At 38.1% G+C, this 20,923-nt stretch overlaps 1 protein-coding gene across 1 annotated transcript in view; it reads right to left on the reverse strand.

Moving 5' to 3' along the window:
- Positions 1-20,923, reverse strand: part of kcnq1.2 (potassium voltage-gated channel, KQT-like subfamily, member 1.2) — a 163,014-nt gene that overhangs the window by 140,353 nt on the left and 1,738 nt on the right. The window contains exons 2-9 of the mRNA XM_062421039.1: positions 11,522-11,612; positions 6,023-6,149; positions 5,732-5,810; positions 5,538-5,634; positions 3,811-3,951; positions 1,520-1,630; positions 1,219-1,314; positions 164-301 (exon numbers count right to left, since the gene is read on the reverse strand). Of these exons, the coding sequence (XP_062277023.1) occupies positions 164-301; positions 1,219-1,314; positions 1,520-1,630; positions 3,811-3,951; positions 5,538-5,634; positions 5,732-5,810; positions 6,023-6,149; positions 11,522-11,612 (880 nt within the window). The remainder of the gene's footprint in view (positions 1-163; positions 302-1,218; positions 1,315-1,519; positions 1,631-3,810; positions 3,952-5,537; positions 5,635-5,731; positions 5,811-6,022; positions 6,150-11,521; positions 11,613-20,923) is intronic.

A 20,923-nucleotide genomic window follows, 5' to 3' on the forward strand; every position in this document is an offset into this window, starting at 1 on the left:
ACATCAAAGACACACTTTATATATTAAGGATATGAAGTTGTTTCAAAAGGAAACACTCATCCTGTCCTTTTGAGGAAAATCAATCAATCACAACAGAAAACTCAACTATACGTGAGCCATACAATACCAATCCCTCGGACCTGAAGTTAACGTAGATAATTACCGATATGTTCAACTTCCTGGAATAAGGACTGGCGTTGTAAGAGTCCATTGAGGCGACAGGCGCTGGAGTCAGGACATACATTTTCCATGTAGCAGCACAGCCGTCTGGTTTCTCTGCTGCATAGCACCTCCAAAGTGTCTGAGGAGCAGATGTTATAACACAGACCATGAGCGAATATAAGCAGTGGTTCACTTAACCTATACTTCTTTTCTAAATCCCCTTATATAAAATAAAAACCTTTCTTTGGACTGTGCCAGTGCCAGAACTTCAAGGACATCTGAAAACTGCTTTACAATTTGCCAATATTCTTTGCTTTCATTTGTTACTATTCCTGTTGGTACTCAATGTCCGTTTTTATTCAATAAACATTATTCAACAGTATTTAGTTCTTTAATATGCTATTCTATTGTGTATTCAAGGTGTCATATAAAACAAATGTGTATTTTTGCAGTTTTACATGAAGTGGTCATTATGTCTCAGACATGAAGATGTTGGTATTATGATCCTTGTAATGGTTAGCTTTTGGTACATGATAGCTTTTGTTCGCCTACTATCTCAGTCTTGGCAAATGGGATACAGTTCACCTTTTTCATGGCTCAGAAGGAATTTGAAGACAACAACTGCTGTTACTGTTTTCCTTTGTTCAGCTTCCAGTGTTTGCTGAAGTTCACAGTGGTAAGATGTAGAAAGTGCAGGTTTGCACATTTAACATGAGGCAACATGAGGACTGAAAACATTTTGTAGCCATGTTCATGCTCCAATACAAACTGTGGTTATTGAGGATGTGTTCACTGTTAAATCATTGATGGGCTGACCTGTTTTTTTATGTATACCTCATAGATTATATAAAGCTCGAGTGCATGCACCTGCATACTAATATCCTAGTGATCATGGAACCATTTCAGTTAGATTTTAGTATTATGCATATTCATATTGATCAATTTAAATAACATAATCTCTTATGACGTTCCTGATTAAGATATCTCATACTAGAGACTTGCACGTTTTAAAAAGACACTTTTTTTAAAGGTTGAAATGTTTCAGTTCAGGTTTACCTGGATGAGAGAGGCTGCAGCAGGGATTTGTCTGTTGAAGTGTTTCTGTCTCTGCTTCTGTTGGACCTTCAGGGCAAACCCTGATCCCAAGATACCCTAATCATGAAAAATTAGGGTTGTACTACATATTTTTATACTGCAAGAAAAATATGTAATATGTATATGTATATGTATAATTTAGTGCAGATGGGAGAAAACTAGATACAGAATTTAACATAATTAACTTTTTTATCATTACATCAGTAGAGACATACTAGAAAGGAAAAGAAAATCACAATCAAATAAAAAAATATATATTTACAGCAGGCAGAGCGAAGAAGGAGATGGCGAAGACGCTGAAGCAGGAGGCAATGGCCTTTCCTATCCACGTTTGAGGAATCTTGTCTCCATATCCAATCGTGGTGACAGTCACCTAGAGAAAGAGAAGTTTCTTGCAACTATTAAAATTATCTTAAGTATTATGACATACTTACAACATAATTGTAACAGCTCTTTGAAATAAATCTCACAACATACACATCCCTTCACTGATACATGATTAGGAAATGTAGGATAACCTGCAACACTACTGCAGGATGAGAGGAGACTTGAGTGTGTCTTGAGTGCACTGAAGATGATCAGTGCATTAATTCAATAAAATCATACTTTAAATAAAATGTTTTCTCATTTCTACAAATGTTAAATCACAAAGAAATCCCTTTTATTTTTAATGAACTGTCGATGTAATGACAATATCAGTCAATGTAGAGCTCTCAAAGCTTTACCACAGCAGTCTATAACAGGAGTTAGACAGTAAATAAAAAGTTAATCAGCCGCTCTGGCCTTGCTTCACAACTGTCAGCGATGGCCAGGGCATTTGAGGCTCTGCTCCTCAAAGGGAATAAGATTCCCAACCACTAATCCTCAGTGAGTGTAGGAATTTGCCAGGGCGAGGGGGGAAAACAAATACCTCTTGCATTTGCATGTACACCCACTCTGAAAGCCGAGCCAATTCTGACACATTCAGAACACACTTGGCTTACTGTGGGTGTCTATGGGGTATCGCCGCGTGAGCCGCCGCTGTGCGCTAACACAAAGCGGCTGATGTAAGGTGAGATACTTAAAAGGGCTTTGGGAGTAAAAAAAAAGAAGAAGCCGGGGCGGGAGGGGTGGATGGGTGTATGTTGGGGGCTGGTGGAGTGGTGGGGGATTTAATCCCTCATCCACAAATCCGATGACTAAACAATGTCCTCCTGACCATCAGAGTGGAATGGTCTACTCAAAACCACCCCTCTCATTCGAACTGTAGGGTTATACTTAAAGTGTGTGTGGCAAAAACCCCTTCATGTCTACACAAAGGTCACAGCCCTGGTCTCAAAGTAGAAATTTTGAGTGAGTGTACGTGAGTATAGACATGTTTATATGCAGATATGAATATATTTGTCAGTTGTATACTATTAGCTTTAAGCTCTCATTTAGCATTCCAGACTGTGTTTTAAAATCGAGCCATTACCTAACCTTCAGCAATTGGCAAGAGAAGAAGAAAAGCAGGGAAGGTAAGGGGAGGGGGGAGTGAGAGAACGAGGGGATATGAATCATGGCATCGGCTTGTGCTCCAGCTGTGCCCCGCACCTGCACATCCCAATGTGAAAATCATGCCAAGAGAAGGAATACACACTGGGAGAGCTTAGCATTGTCCAATCATTGCAATCTCATTTTAGTGTGCATGCACACAAACACTCACAAACCTTACCAACTCTACAGGAATAGCATATCAAGTCTCACAAGTTTACAGTCTCAGAAAAACAAAAAGGTGCAAATCCCTGACTGTGATTCTCTTCTCGGCATTGTGAACAGAGCAATGCAAATAACAGCTTTTTTTTCAACTTTCCATAGAACAGTGAAGAGCACCGTGACCCCTCTAACCCTTGTAACATAAAGGTAGTAATCCCACAATTAAAGTTTTAATTAAGGGAACTGACACTTTATATTGGTGCTCTAAAAGTTCTTTGAGCCAAAGAGTCCAGAGGTGAATGGTTTATTAACGTCTCTTTGTGGCACACTGATCTCCTGCACAAGGCTGCCATAGGTTTCTCATTACTTTGCGCTTTCAATTCAAATGTTTAATTAACTGCTCTGGAAACCTGAGCCTCGGTACAGAGGGAAATAGGCAAATCCAGCTCTACGCACGAAAAACATCGACACACCTGCCTCTGTGTTAAGTGTTGCAGCAACACATGCAGGCTACAACGAGGAGAATAAAAACACAATGAGGTTAATAATTGGTCTAACCAGGGTGGCCAACCATCTCCCTTTGTCCAGTGAAGACTCCACTTCAGAGTGCATTGTACAGATAATTTGTTACAGCTCTTTTAAGAGAGGAATTTTTTTTGATGTGCATGTGATGTGATGAGGCCTTTTAAGTATGGAAGCTATGTTAGGAAAGTGAAGTGGCACTGGAAGGATCCCAGTGACATATGCATTTCAAAAAACTGAAATCAGAAAACATTATCTCATAAACATGCATATCGGTGGGTAAAAAAGCATCAGTGAAGGACTTGTTTTGGCTTCTTCTATAGAATGTATTTCTTTTCTGTTGATTAGCTGTCTTACCACGCCCCACCACAGGGCATCAGCATAGCTGGAGAAGCCTGTCTTGCCCTCCTCATCCACAGCATCCTTCTCCGCCAAGTAGACAAAGTAGGAGGAAAAGATCAGGCCCAGGAAGCCAATGTACAGGGTGGTGATCAGCTCCTGAAAAAACACAGTAAGTGTTAGGACTACATTGTGAATATGCTTTATAAAAGAGCTAGACATATGAAGAATATACCATGGTCATTTGTACCATTGTATAAAAAATATTATTTTGCAGTGGATTTTTGTTTGACAACAAATACAACTATTAATGGCCTCATCCAAAGATGGATTGGATGTTGCAGCAGTCATCCTTCAATTTTTTTTCAACACCGATTGTGCTGTTAGAGACTGCTAAAGCTAAATTATGGGCTTTAAATTTGTTGTTTGTTGAACAATTCCTTTATGAGAGCATGAACATCATACAAAGTGTATTTTATATTGGTGATTGTTCACATCAGCATTACTTAAACTACATGTAGTTTCAAATGACCTGAGAGTGAGTGCTGAATGAAGCCCACCTTCTTCCTACTGTTGTCAGGTTGGTTTATACCTGAAAGACTGTGCAGCTTGGGTCTTCCCCATGAGTGTTTTTTTCACAGACAGGATTTGATATCTTCCCCTGAGTTTAATTTCTGTGCTAAGGCTTGTGTCTGATAATAACTAATAGTTATTGCATCATGTACCACACTATTGATACCAGTCTTACGCCAGCTGTCTCACTCACCACCTTTTGCACAGCAGGAAGGATAGACAGGGTGTGGTGTCATTAAAGCTGACAAACTATACAATGATTTAATCAGTCAGTCCTGTGGCACTGGACTGGACACTGACTGCACTCAAACCCTCAATCTAACCAATCTGAAGAGGAAGAAAGAGGAAATGTATTCAGTTACACATGGCAAGTTGTAAATCTAATATAAAATTATGGGCATACAACTAGAGATGCACACACTAGTGTATTCTAACTGTGTATTTTTTACAGGTAAAATACAGCATACCTAAGAATGAATATTTAAATATAAAATGTTTCCTGTCTTCAATGGGCTCACATTTTAATTTTGACCTGACTGTGATGGCACATTAAAATAAAATACTGTTCTCAGTGCACATCCTAACGTGCTTATTTCATTCCATCAACCTATTGACACTGCTAAAGGCAATATATTTCCACTAAACAGAGCATATCATTTGATAAAGTGGTCATCTGACAACAGGGAGATGGCAACAAATCACCTTACATTTATTTTCTTGACCTTTGCACGCAATCCTCACTGATCAGTCCTGTTCTTCTTATGCATCAAAGAGACATGAATGTCAGGTTTGACTATAACCAAAGAGCACTGTCTGCTTGAGGGATTAAGAGAGGAACATTACATCCTCTGGCTTCATTGTGTATCAGCCTGAGAAAATATTAAAACAAGTGTACCGGGATACAATGAAAAAAAAAAGAAAAAGTTCAGGCAACCTGACTGACTATTTCTCTTTATCTCCTTATAAAGCCAGGTCGGCTGGGGCTTATTTCTGCACATGTGTGCATGTATCTCTGACTATGCACACTAGACTGGACAGGAACAGAAGGACATTTTTCTCTTCCTGTCTGTGTTTAAAAAATGCTAAAAACAAAAAATAGGGTCATTTAAAAAACCTCAGGACTTATAATCAAACAATAATCAACAGAATCAGTATGGATACTTTTAGCCCACCTGTCGATGAATGAAGACTACAGATCCCAGGAGTCTCCACGTTCCTCCCTGTCGATCCACATGCAGCATACGCAGGATTTGTAGAAAACGAATGCCCCTGCAAAACACAACACCGCCTCATCCATCTCATTATCTTCAGATCCTTCTCCAGCTGTGAGTAATGATTAAAAAGCAGAACTAAATAGTTGCTCTACCTGATGGCAGACGTGGCAAACACTTGGCCATTGGAGCCTACACCGAGCACAATGATTGAGGCAATGACCACTATCAAATCTGTGAGAAGAGAAGGAAGAGACAGAAAACAGAGAGAAAACATCAACATATCAAGTAAATAATCAAATCCATGTTGGTTCAGTGCACTTAAAATAAAACCTTGTACTATAGTTAGCCCTTAAATTGCTTGAATGATCTTAGTTGTTGATCTACAAGAACAATTCATCACATCCGTTGTATTACATGGGAACAAAGGAAAATGCCAGGTGCACCTATGATTGATATGGGCTTCCTGATAAAGCGGAGACGTCCTTTGATGCCTGAATATTTGCTGCGGCAGCCTGCCGACCACAGCCGGACCGCATACTCTGTGCCAAAGAACACCACCAGCACAATCTCCTGTGGAGCACAATGCAAACAGAGAGCAAGGGTTACATTAACCCATTGGTACAGAGACAATAATTGTAAAACACATACAAGATGAGAGGATGTGGATGTAGATAAGGTATCACCTATAAAAGCATTGATAACACTGCGCCATGTATTAAGACTAATCTAAAAGCACTGAAGCCATTATAATCAATCACTGCGATTTAAGATTTGATATGAGGTGGTGTGAGAAAGAAAAAGAGAAACATTGTGGTGGTCTAGTGAGACCACCCACCTAACCACCTAGGAGGACAGATGGAGGTTGATAATATGGTTGATGACAGCTCATATTGAGTCAGGGTCAATGGCTAAGTGATTGTAGCCACAGGATGAAATGCCATCACAGATCTCGTTATAAATGTAAACCTTCTTGAATCACTTAAATAAGATACTTGTCTATACTTATTATGGAAAAAACAAAACAAATTAAGGTTTGGTTTTACACTATAATTAGCTTAATATGCACATTCGTTGAGGTTGGTGCATTCAAGTTGTGCCCCAATATGTGCCATTATGTTTCTTTTTTAAATTATGTGTCCACATGTCTGCCTCTGTGAATTAATTAAGTCTGTCTGATGGAGATCATTTTCCTGGCCACCGAGGATCCATAATATTTAGCCACCGTACTGTCAGTTAAGACCTAAGGCCATGTGGGTGGCCATCTCGTTGATTGCTTGAACTGGCTGCTCCCTGACTGCCCCTTGTATGAAACTTTATACCATGAGCCCTGCTGCAATAACACAGCACCACAGAACCCCAAAACAATGACCTGTCAATCATTCTAGACACTATTCTGGCTGGCAAAAGTGTCACTCTACCATCAACACAAAGAGAAAAATGCACTGATGTGTACATTAATTATAGTTTTGCAACAGCGTTGTGAAAAACAACTTTATTCTAAATACCAACCTATGGCCTCCATCAGGGTCATAATAGCCATGAGGCAGACACATTTATCCTTTTTGATCCTCCTTGCTATTCACTAATTAAACATGTTTACAGCGGTAGATTTTGCGCTTGACTTGTCTGGCCTCAGGTTCCTATACCCCATATTCCGCTAATTGCTCCCATTTTTGTCATTGAGTTAAAGACAAAGAGAAAGGAAGTAAAAAAGACCAGATTTTCTTTTAAAGAGAGAGAAGGGGCAGCAATGGTTCAGTGAGTCCCTATAGCACTGCCTGATAATCAGACTGAGCTGCAGTTTGTTTACGCTTCATTGATTCATATGTGAACTGCTGAATAAGTCAAGAGATGTATATACAGTAATTCAGAGGTCTGGAATCAGGCCTTTACATCTATTTCAGCTGAACTCACCCACCCAACCAAAGTCTAATCATTTGTGTAGAAAAGTAATAGAGTATGTTTCATTTCCTTGTTGCTGCATCTATATACCACTGTATATCCAATGACTCTTCTTTGTATAGTAGTATATATATAGTATATAGTCTTTTTATAGTTCCATCATATATACAAAATCTGTGTTACTTTATAACTGATGGATATTAACATTCATTGTGGATGTTTTCTAGAAAATACTAATAAGAATTTACTAAAATTCTCTCACGGCCAGCACAAGTACAAGATTTCCAAACAATTTTACTTCAACATGCTTGGTAATTATGACATCTGGGTCACATTTGAAAGTCAAAGGTATGCCTGAATTTGGGGGAATTTGAAGGGATCATTTATAATAATTCCATAAAATGGGTCACCCAGATGTTGGGGTGGCTTTGTATGTGTATCAGAAACTGGCAACTATGTGTTTACACACAACAGCCGCCAGCTCACGCAGCTATAATCTCGTCAAGCCACACAAGGATGACGCTCATTCAAAGAGCTGCTTGGGAATTACCGTATCAGATAAAAATGTGATTAGATTGCTTCATCTGTGTGTCCTACTACAAGAGAGTTGCGTGCACACAGACACAAAGTTACTAATTACACCTACATATACCTGAGCTTTACAAAGCTTTGCCAACCCACATATCATACGTCACCCAAAGTAATAATCTTGTTATTAATGTTGAGTCAATATCCTTTAAACTAAACAGACTCACTCTGTGGTTTGCTATTTATTATCCCAAGTTTAAAATGAGGGGATTTTTGTTACTTCTTACTTGTAAGGTTTTGTGATAAACTGTCTGAAAATCTGCTCAGTAAGTTACACCTCAGCACACATCTAATTATAAATATGCAGTGAAACATTTCTTAGACACTAGAGCTTCAAAATTAAGATTATATTTTCCTTAAAAGTCTTTGGTTCTTTCAACAAGCTTCCCATTAAATTTCAATATTTATTGTAGTGCAAATGACTTAATAGTATTGCTAAAGAAAGGTCAGAGGAACATCGAAAACATAATTATTCATCATCTTCCAACAATAAATATAAACTGCAAATGTTATGAATATACAGCCTTTACTGCTCAAAATTCATTAACATGGGAGTATTGATCAAGGAGAAATTCATATTTGACAGTGGTTTCAGACTACTTTACTGTCATTAGTTGTCATCCTCTAACAACTACTAACACCTAAACCACATTTCTTGGCAGTCTGGTCAGTGGTTGTGTTGTAACCTTGCTAAAACCTTTGGGGGCAGGTAGACAGAACTGTGCTTAGACTCTGCCACCACCAGAAAATCTCATAATGCTGTCCTTCATTCTGAGTGAACTCACTCAGACTCACCTGAACTGCATCTAACAAAACCACACATTTCACATGCATGTAGTTTGTTGAAATTTTAATATAAGTAAGGAGTTCAAACGAGAGCAGAGGAGAGAACAAAGAATAGAACCATGTGTGTGTGTGTGTGTGTGTGTGTGTGTGTGTGTGTGTGTGTGTGTGTGTGTGTGTGTGTATCTGTGCGAGTGTGTGTGTGTGTGTGTGTGTGTGTGTGTGTGTGTGTGTGTGTGTGTGTGTGTGTGTGTGTGTGTGTGTGTGTGTGTGTGTGTGTGTGTGTGTGTGTGTGTTTGTCTGCGCACTTCTGTGCCCCAGCATGGCTTGCTTTACTTTGGCAGCTGCCCTGAAGGCCAAATATCCTCAAGGACTAATGTCCCCTCTGCCATCCAAAACAAGCAGCCTGTGATTCACGGACGACAGCTAACCCTGAACTTTCTAAGTATAGCTACTAGCACCAATATACGCCACCATGACACCACTCACATGTCTCCACCCCCTAAAAACACACACACACACACACACACACACACACACACACACACACACACACACACACACACACAGAAGATAAGATATTATCTAACCAGTAATATAGCACACAATAACAAAAAAAATTGCATTTTGAACACATATGCACACACACATATAAACATACAGAAACGCATATAGTAGACAGGTGTTCAAATAAACAAGGCTCAACAATCCAAGAGACAAAACTGTTGTTTGTCTGGACCCAATTCTTTTTTCTTGCTATTATGGCTGAATACTGTTGTTGTGTGTAGTCACACAAAAAATGTGGATGGAGGGTGGAAAAAGAGAGAAAAAGATAGAAAAAGAGAAAAAAAAGTTAGAGATAATGATAGTTAGTATTTGGCTCTTCCTGGGTATAAATAAATGAATAACCATGATAGTATAGGTCTTCAAAGGGCACTGGCCAAAAGTTTACAGAACACTGCGTTCAGTCCTGTCCTCTGATTGCCCTCGGGACTCAGGAGGTGGTACGTGCGTATTTTTTGAGTGTGTGTCTGTGTCTGTGTATGTGCAGCCTTTGTGTAAACTGTGTGTGTGAGTATGCAGTAGCAGCATGTGTATTTATATTCCCGGTGTGCTGGCTAGAGACAGATGATGCAAGCTCTTTGTAGAGTTTCCAAACAGCAGCCATAATTTTCTCTACCTGTTGTAAGCTCTGGATTTATTGCATCACTTAGCAGCCTTAATAGCCTAATAAGCCATAAAAAAGTCAATTTACCAGCAAGTATCAGCAAGTACAGTCTGCATGGAGCCAAATGATTCTGCATAACAATTGTCATAGTTTAAAAACACTGGCTCCTGGCCATTCCCATGCTAATACTGTATACACACATGTGAATGTAAATTTATTTTGAATGGATGCAAAATAAGTTGGCAGGTGTTGTGTCATGGCCTTTGCAATAACTAGAAGTGATTAGTCATTCTAAACTTTGGGCTCAGGTGTAAGATGGCGGGTAGGATCCCTCCAAGCCAAGATCTTCTACTTCCATCATGTGGATACAAGAGGGTACTGCACTGCAGCTGTTACAGCTCAGTGGCTGTTACAGCCATTGAGAGATGTTTCTTTCAATGTCTCCAAGAAGATATATGAGCATTTTATTTATTTATTTATTTTTAAAGCGTATTACACAAGAAAATGTAAGTTTCATTTGCCAAGGAAGCATAATTAAGTCCACTCTCTCAATATAGTAAACACATAGATATGCCATTATGTGGGCTGCAACAAGTGATTATTTTCATCTATCTTGCCTGATGAGGACTAAGGACTGTGTGGGCATGTACAAAATGTTCTTAACTGACATTGTTTAACCCCCCGATTAGTTTTGTTGCTAGGTTTGTTTTGTTGACATTTTTTGTCTAGAGGTTGCACCTTTATTGTTGTTATTGGAACATGACATCATTATTGTTCTCTGGTTGGATGGAGTTCCTTACAGACAAGAAGGTAATAAGGTAATAATCATGTGACAATATTCATCTATAAAAGCTCTAATGTTCCAATGACACTTCCAAGCTTCTAACTAGAGTACATGATACACTTAACCTTAGATATCCCTTACATACCCACTAATCTTGGCAGAACTGGTTTCAGATATGTGCCTTTTAATTGGAATGACCACTAAACTGCACTAAAAATAGATTCTTTCATTCACCTTGGAGATTTTAAAATATTATTATCTGATGTTTCTTATGATTCTCATAACTTTGTTAATCCTTGCTGATTGTGGTCATCTGCCCTTAGCTGTGTTGTTCCTGTATTTTGATTACGCACTTGTGTGATAATGAATGTTTTTGTTCTCAGGTTTTACTTTTAAAAGAAATTTCAATCTAAATGAGACTACCAGATTAAATAAAGTTTACATTAAACTGACCTTGCATATTTCAAGCACAACACAGACCAAGTTTCACTTGAGCTGCAGTCTATTTTGGCCTGAATAAGAAAACATTTAAGTGGGTGTACAGGACCTTTTAGTCAATAATTGATTTATCTGTTACCATCATCTCAGTTGAACTATGGTGTGTAACCTGCAATCCGCCTAACTGATTTATGATGATGGTTTTAAGGTTTTTTAGAGTTCTGTGGAGGTCAGGGTTTTTCTTTATGTTTGGTATATCAGCACAATTAAACAACTCACCATCCAGAAGAGTGTTCCAGTGGCAAATTCTGCATACTGTTCTATCGTGGACAGGACACTGAAGATTAGACACACCAGGACCATGAGAAAGCTGTAGGGAGGAACACAGTATTTTCAGTCAGTCATCACTACATATTAGTCACTGTATCAACAGTGAAAAGTAAAAGTAAAGTAGTTGTTTTCACAATATAACGTTTAATCAGGTATTTATTTATATTTCTATGCGATCAAACTGAACTTAAAAAATTCTAAGCATTAAATGTGATTTTTCCGAACTACCTGTGTGACTGTTACTGAATAAACTAAACAAGCACTTTATAGCAGCCAGCTAGCCTACAAACATGTCAAGGTGCTTTGCCTCTGGTTTTCCTTTTTCTTCCTTTTCATCAATTTGCTTCTATTAACAGCTGACAGGATGTTTCCACATCTCCTAGCAACAGTGAAACATTCCAAACGAGACTGTCCATCTGCTAGTGTATATACATAGTCTATAAATATAGGCCTGTGAGTCGGACGTCCATTACCTGCACACCTAAATGAAGGTTGGTAAAGAAGGAAAGGATGGTGGGAGACGTGGATGGAGAGTCAAAGTGGATTAAAGTGACAGTGAAGGAAGAGAGCCAAGGAGTGAAAGGAGACAGGAAGGTAGAGCTGTAATAACTACTGATTTTCTCAATTAATCTGTTGATCTTTTTTGTAATAAAATGTCAGAAAAAATTTAAATATGCCCCTTATATCTTCCCGAAGCCCAGTGTGACTCATTTAAATGTTGTCTGACCAAAAGTCCAAAATCCAAATTTTCAGAGGTAAGAAAGAAAATTGGGCAAATCCTCATATTAAAGACAACAAAACAGAAATTTCTGAAATATTAAATGGATTATTTAAGATGATATAAATATAATAAATAAACTGCAGATCGATGACATCAAACAAGAAAGAATATAGCAGAGGGAAAGTAAAGGAAGGGAAAAAGGGAAAAGTGAAATAGAAAATATGTATGCTGATTATGGGATAGACAACTCCACATAAATTCCTTGATTTGTTTTCTTTTTATACACCAAGATAATAACAGGTCCTAAAAAAATGATTAACTTCTTATGAGCTTTTGAAAATCTGGTATGCTTTTTGTCTTCATTGTTTGTGTAGTCATTATTTTAACCATTACATTTTATTTCTTCACTGGATTCCTTCAAATTAATTTCTTAGTGTGTAGTTCTTTTTAAAATTAATCATTGCTTGCTTTTTCTTTAGATACTTTGGTATAGTTGATTTGACATACTTTAAAACATGGATTAAAAGGTTTTGTATGGGTCACTATAACTTTCAATTGAGACATTTCCAACTTTTTTGTAAAATGTTCAAAAGGCTCAGGAGACGCTTTGCTGGGTAATTTCCAAACCCACAGGATTAAAAGCACAATCAGTTGTGCGTTTAATGATCCCAGATATAATCCACATCTTTTAAGTGCTTTTATATAGCATACTATGAGTGTTTGCATGCACCATCATCATGATCAGGCTCACTTTTGAAAAAAAAAAACACTGCAGTGGGTTCATTCTGATGTTGTGTAGTACAAGCTGGATTACACGCCATATGCCAGAAGGGTTATGTAAGTGTCTGTTGTTTATTATTATTATCATGCAACATACAAAATAATGTAGAAATATACTCCTGCAGAAAATTATGGATAGAAGTCCCCACCCTTTCAGTTTGATTTTGATATTTTTAACTGAGTAAGCCCAAAAAAGACACGTTACTAAATTAAACACCCCTGTGAGACCCACCTACATAATGGACACCCACATGTTCTTCCAGTTCATTTAAAGAAAGGTTTAATATTTTCTGTAATTAGAAAATCATACTGATTTGTAGTCCATCAGTTTGTAGGATGAACAGAAAGCAGCAGGGAGTGAGTGATGGACGGTAAGACTCCTAAAGGAGGATTCCCCTGACACAAAGACTATGACACATTGGGCAGATGGGACAGTGATTTTACGCTATAAGGATTACTGCTCACCCCCCACATGTATTTATTTTTTTTACCCGTGCTTCTGTAAAGCATCTTTGAGTTTCAAAAAAGCGCTATACAAATAAAATGTATTATTATTACTATTATTATCATTTGTGTAGCGTCCGGCCAATGAAAATGGCCGGACGCTATACATTATTATGAATTATAACACTGTTGCCAGGCTCTCATGCAAAGGCATTACCAGCCTTTTGGAAAGAAGAGACCAAACAGGTAGTCAACTCAAAACCCATTTCCCTTGTGTTGAACTGAGATTATCTCTTTAGGATAAGCATAAATATAATGTCATAGTCATTCAGGTCATTGACAGGGTCATGTAATCTACATGTTTCAGTCAGAGCATAGGACTATGACATTTGTTTTGATTTGGAGGGAAGACAGTGTGCTGGGATTCCACATACAGCACCACCAGCAGGATACATATCAAAATACACTGGACAAGCCATCCAATACAGGGTTGTAATCAATTTTGTCTTTAAAGCAATTAATTAGAAAAGCACAAAAACATTGTCAAGTAAAACTCACAATGCCTTGAGATCATCATACCATTTCATCCCACTTTTGTAGGCTTAAACAAGCAAAATATATTTTCCAAGCAAGTTCAATAAGGATGAAGCAAAACATGGAACCACATACATAGGTGATACCTGCAACATGTGCAGTCCACTTGAAAGACATATGGTTTATTAATTATTGAGTATGTCCTATGATTTATTAAACACTGTCAGTGAGCAGAGCTTATTTGAGTTAAAAAAAACAATGTCACTTTGATTCAATTTCAGTGAAATTTGAACATAACCTCTAAAGTGCTGCTGTTGGTTAAAAAAAATGCATTTTGTTCATGCTGGGGACTAAAGCAGGCTGTCCAAACCTTCTTGGCACAAAAGATCCACACTAACATTAATCTCTTTGTGGACATTATATAAAACACTGCAAAACACTACACAAAATATCATAGGAAACCCTTAAAAAGAAAGTTGTGATATTTTCCTAACACAGAGCTATTCAGCTGCTAGACATCTAAACTGTTGAGCTGAAAGGTTCATTCTTGCTGTTTGGAAACTGCAGCTTGACCGAAAAAAAAACTACAATGTATTTTTAATGTAACCACTGTTAGTAATTTAACCAACGTGAATCAAAAAAGAAAATGATGGGCTCATACATACTGAAAGAAAAGTCCCATACTTGAAGATAAAATGTCTTTGAGTTCACCACCAATGTTGACCCATAAAAAGCTCCCAAGATTAAACAAAAACATTGCAGCACACACAAAGCCATGATGAAGTCCTCCCAACTCCCAAAACTTGATTGCAATTTACTTTAAGTGCTGCATTTTGTTAGCCTAGATAAAGCTAGTAGTGAAACTGATTGAGTTAGCATCTTCATAATGTCATATCCTAAAGCTTACTGTGATGCCAGCAGGAGGTGTTTGCCATAGACAGGACTGGGTCACTCACAGCCATTAGCCAACCTTATTTAGCCAGGCCAAAACCTCTGGGATCTGATTAAAACATAACAGCTGGGGCTTTAGTGAGTATTATTGACTGCAGATCTGTTCAGCTTCACTAAAATAAGTACAGCGTGGCCGTGGAGCCTCACCAAACCCTCTACTCAATCAACTGTGAAACTAAATCAGTATAGGCTGAAACTGAAAACTAGACAGCTCCTTGTGTCAAAGGACAGGTTCACAGTTTTTCAAGTGTGTCTTAAAACAATTGTCAGGTACCCAAATGACACTGACATTCCTCGTGTCCGTACTGGCCACTAAACAATCTCCTCATAATGCACTTACAATGTAAGTGATAGGGGCCAAAATCCACAAGCCTCTTCTACAAAAATGTATTTAAAAGTTTTTCTAAGCTAATATGAAGCATCAGCTTCCTAGATCTGTAAAAATTAAGTAGATATGTTTAAATGTTAGTCATTTTAGTGCAAAAGTGTCTCAACAGGGAAACACTGTCTGAAGAAACACAAAAAGGGAAACTGATCCTAAAAAAACAGTAAATGTGGCAGATATCCACTTGATATGACTAACTCAGACTGCTGCAACTTCATTTAAGCTTCAGATAGCACACACTGGGTAACAAAAGGTGAACCTATTTAATTTACAGCAATATGAAATGGATGAATTAATGACAAGCAAAAATTCAAGTTTAGGAAGTTATGGCCAGCAAATGTTTAGGATTAATAAACAACATAATTAATTGAATCAATCAGTGTTTAGATGCTGTTCTTTAAACACCACTGCAAATATACTATTCTGTCTTTCCTCATCCCTATTAACACCATGACCTCCATGATATGCAGGGACACTTATCCAAATGTTTCCATCAACCACCTGCTGGCTCCACTCCACCACCACCAGTATGTAAGCTCCAGGATCCTGTCCTCTCCTATCTTCATAAGAGTCAACACTGTATGAAGATGCTTCACATCAGTGTAGTCTAAGTCAAAAATCTTTCCGTCTCTAATGTCAATCATCATACAATTCCAACTGATCTCTCTTTCTTGAACTGTATCACCCATGTTTTTACAACATCTTTAACCATAGGATTTCTCATAAACTGATTGTTTCATCAATTTTACTGAAACGTCTAAACAGGTTACTGATTTGGAGTTCTCCTGGAACAAAGTCCATTATTTTCATACCACAATCTTCACAAGTTTTTTGTATGCTTTTGGGGACTGACCAGGTCAGAGCCAACTGTAAACTTTGTACAAACTCTTAGTCTGGCTCTTCAACATGACATCAAGAAATAATTTGTGATCTAAACGAGCACAGGAGCGCACAAAGTGCCCTGCCCATCATTGCATGGCCAGTGACAGAGCAGGCCTCCACAACCCTCTTAACCCCCCATCCCATCCATGGAAGAGCTTAGGGTGGATTACACCACATCAGCCACTAGCCACAAACATGGATATTCCACCCTGGCTTAGCTATCATCTTGTCCACCAAATACTTGGAAAAGGTTGGAGGGCAAGATGAATGAAAAAAAAACAGTTGGGGTATCACACAATAGTAAAAGTGTAATTTATTACCATTGACTTCAACACATGTAAATTAGATTCAGCATTAGCAACAAGCAAAACTGAAATGTATTACTATCAGTTTATAAATCATCACCATTGTTATACTTTAGACTACAATTACTTTAGGTGCCACTTTGTACGTTTGTCTGTGCTAACAGCACAAAGCACAAGTAACCATGCTATGGTTAAATAATCCACACACTCTACGTTTACCTGAGGGTTAGAAAGGTCGTTGTTTAAAAATGAAAAAAAGTAAATTCTGTCTTTAATGCTTCACTAAGTTTAATATTCAGTGGTTTAAAACAAGTATAAATTGTACATGTTTTGACGTGAGGGTTTAGGGTTAATTTATACCTTTTGGCAGGTTGATAACTGATTAATATTTCAGGGTTTTTTTGGCATAAAAAGAGAGGAAAGGAAAACCATTGGTGGAAAGACTTTAAAATAAACAAAGGTATTCTTTTGACTCTAAGTTTGAATTGAACATCTTAAAACTGAATTGTAGACAGTGCGTGCTGTTTGTCTATGTAATGCAGTTCTACTTAGAAAACAACGGATCCAATCAGGAAAATAAGAGAAATTAATCATCCAGTATCTTTAAAATATACAGGAAGAAGTCTGATCAGGCTTAGTTTAGCTAATGCAGTATGACAAAAAGTTGGAGCTTTGGCAATACAGTGGTGGGTACCTTTGATGAGTATTTGTTTTGATGCTGCTCTCTCACTTTTTGGAATGTTGTCATTTAGGATCCAAGGTCTACATCTTCAAAAGAAATATGATCAAAAGGTATTTCAATGAGCACATAGCATTCAGTCAGTAATCTCTTTAAGCAGATATCTGGGTAAAGTTTCCTTTCCATATAGATGGAGGGTAAAGCCTGAAGAAAGAGGAAACACTATTTAAATAATCTGTCCGGAATAAAAACACAGATATGAACCAAGGATTCCAGACAACATCTGACCAGCTGTATTTTTATGAGGATAAACAGATACAATGCTTCCTCCACTATTGCAACATGTTTTAAGAAAATTAATTGTTAGAGTTTGTAAATCAAAGAACCAAGAGATTGGTTGTAATCTGTTTGCAGACTGAGAAGGGCATTTAGGAGTCATGAGGACATACATGTTTATTCCATTTGGTTATGTAAAAGAATCAGAGGGAGTGGCCCAAACATGAAGGGATCATTGCTCCAGGTTGTCTCTGTGCTGGTGAGTCTGCAAGCCATTGCATAAGACTCTTTTCGGACACATGTCCACGTATGCTGTCTCGGGGTCAAGGGATTTCTACCCACTCCAACTACTCTGTCATCATGAGTGTGGCATGTGTGTATGTTTGTGTTCCTGTCTGCCTAGCCTGGGGTTAGACAAATATGTCATAATATATGTCTTTTGTTGAATATCATGCAAATGAACCATTCAATGAAGGATGCCTCCTGGCTATTCCATTAGGTCTGTAAAGCCTGAAACTGTCACTGTAATCTGTATTTTATTACATTTTTAATTTTTTGTTTTGTGCCAATTGCACATTGGATGATAGGCTCTGCCATGGTTGTCCCTTGTTACTGATTCTGTTTGTGATTTTCATGGACAGAATTGCAAAGCACAGCCGGGGGAAGGATTTCTTATCTGCTTTTTGCAGATGATGTGGTTCTGTTGGCTTCAGCACACTCTGGCCTCCAGCAATCACTGGGACAGTTTGAAGCCAAATATGAAGCAGCCAGGATCAGAGCCAGCACCTCCATATCTGCGGCCATGGTGCTCTGCCAGAAAAAGGTGGACTGCTCCCTCAGGGTTGGAAGTGAGTTGCCGCCCCAAGTGAAGGAGTTCAAGTATTGTTGTTGTGTTGTTCACAAGTGAGGGTAAAATGAAGCATGAGGTTAACTGATGGATTGGTGAAGCGTCAGCAATTATGCAGGCATTGTCCCAAACCGTTATAGAAAAGAAAGAGCTAAGCTAGAAGGCAAAGCTCTTAATTCACCAATCAGTCTATGTTTCAACCCTCACCTATGGTCACAAGTTTTGGGTAGTGACTAAAAGAATGAGATTGCGGTTACAAGCGTCCAAAATGAGTTTTCTCTGGAGAGTGTCTGGACTCAGCCTTAGAGATAGGGTGAGAAGCTTGGACATCCAGGAGAAGCTCAAAGTAGAGCCACTGCTTCTTCACATAAAAAAGTTCTACTTCCATATGTGTTAATCAATAAAGAATCAATACACATACAGTATGTGTGAAAGTATATTTTGCATTGCATCTGAGGGGTTAGACTCTAACCCCTCAGATGGTGTGTTACCCTGTTATGAAACCTGTTGATTGGACAGATGTTCTGAAATAGCCAGATGGGAATGTTAATGAGTGCATTTTCAGATTTATATAAGCCTACATGAGCCAATATGTTTGTGTATTTCCCGTAACTGTATTGTGCAATCCAACCACATTTGCAGATCTGTGTTGTGTGTGTGTTTGGATATATGTTTGCCTCCACCTGATTGGAGCTTGTACTATGTTTGTGTGTGTGCATTGCTGGCAATTTTGGAAATGTTGTTGATCCTGGCTTCAGCATAAGGACAGTGATGAATTAAGCAAACACCTGTATATGTGTGTGTTGTTTATGTGTGTGTGAGCAGGCCTATTAGAGCAGACCTATTAGGGCTGCCCTTTATGCAACCCTTCTCCCCTGCCAATCTCTAAAGAGGCCAGGAGAATAGATGGCCACAAGCGATAGCCATCGACAAGTAAGAGTTACTTAAGGGAGTGTCAGCGGGAATCAGTCAGAAGGGCTTAATATTAAATGAAGGACAGGCTCGGGTTCTCTCTCCTCTGTGAAGGGAGAACATTAGAGCCTCAATTACTGTTAGGAGAGATGATCAACAATGCAGGGTACACAAAGCACACAAGGAGAGAATCTCCCCAGTGTTTCCATTCATCTTTGACTGACATAGGGTATATTTTAATGAGACAGACAAAGTCTGCTCCTCTTCAGGCACAATTTCACACAGGCAGAGCTGAAAAGTGCAGTTATAGGCACACCTGCTATTTGTAATGGCTTAACATTAGGCCTAGATTTGAATGCAACTGAGCTAAATTTTTGTAGAGGGGGATACATATGTTTGGATAGTTGATGATTTGGGAGGAATGGGACTCAGAATTTTAAAACATTAAGCTTGTTGCCAGAAACATAGCAGGTTGAAAAAAATAATTCTGATCCTGGTTTTTTTTGCTCATAGCTGCCGAACTGAGTCATGATTCAAAACTGAGACGCTGCCTTAAATACTGTGAACAAGTAGGCAGAAACACTAACAACCATGCACAGTTGTGCTAAATGATGCTCAAACTAACCCCTCTCTCGATTACAGCATTTCTCAAGAATAATGCAATGATGATTTACTTTAAATACTTGGCTTTGATGAGCTTTTAATATATAGGACTACTTTCCAACTTGACAAACTTAATGAGTTTGAAATTCACCCTTAACTGTAATGTTTGTGAAAATATATTTTCAACAAATGACAAAAAAGGATGTAGTATTTTACTCCTCTTACCAGACAAAAGCAAAGGTTTAGGCATAATTAGTTCTCTTGTTTTTAAACATGTTATATACATAAATTGACTTCACTTGACTTGTACAGTCATGCTGTATATATGTAAGCATTTTCTTATCATGGCATTAAAACTACATATCCATATAAAGCACAAAAATGAGTTAACCTTTATTGATGGTAACAATTAGGAATGAAGCAGTTTTTACCATATGAACCTATATTATTCAGCTTGTCCGTAATTACTGACAGAATAATGAATAGTTGACTAGTGTGAAAAAAAACAGTGGAACCGTACTGCTCAGGTATGGTGGCTGTTGTAATGTTACTCATGGCTGAATTGTCTTCATTGCTTGTCAAAATATGTGGTTTGTTGTTTCATCCATAGTTTTGCTTTTACTTCAGACAGCTCACCACGTGACCTTGATGAGGGTCAGTTGACCAAATGTGCCGGGAGTTGTTTGACCCTTAGGACACAAAAATATTTTTTTGTTTGTTTTTTAACTGTATCTGTACTGTGGTTTACTTAGACACAACATGGTATATAATATTTACTGTCTGCCTTTCAGCCAATTAATGAACTAATGAAGTATCATTCACTCTGCACAGATGCAGTATGACACTAGAGGATGTGTGAAAACACTGAACTCTATAGGATTCACATTGTCATTAGCCAAAAATAGGGAGACCATATTAAGACTGATTTTTTTGAAAGAAATTTTACCATATATGACTCAATGTAAAATAATGTATCAAATCAAGTCAAATGTAAACAAGGAGGCCTTTCATTTCAACTTCTGTTATCATATT

The sequence above is a fragment of the Scomber scombrus genome, chromosome 6, assembly GCF_963691925.1.
Source record: "Scomber scombrus chromosome 6, fScoSco1.1, whole genome shotgun sequence".
Taxonomy (NCBI): domain Eukaryota; kingdom Metazoa; phylum Chordata; class Actinopteri; order Scombriformes; family Scombridae; genus Scomber; species Scomber scombrus.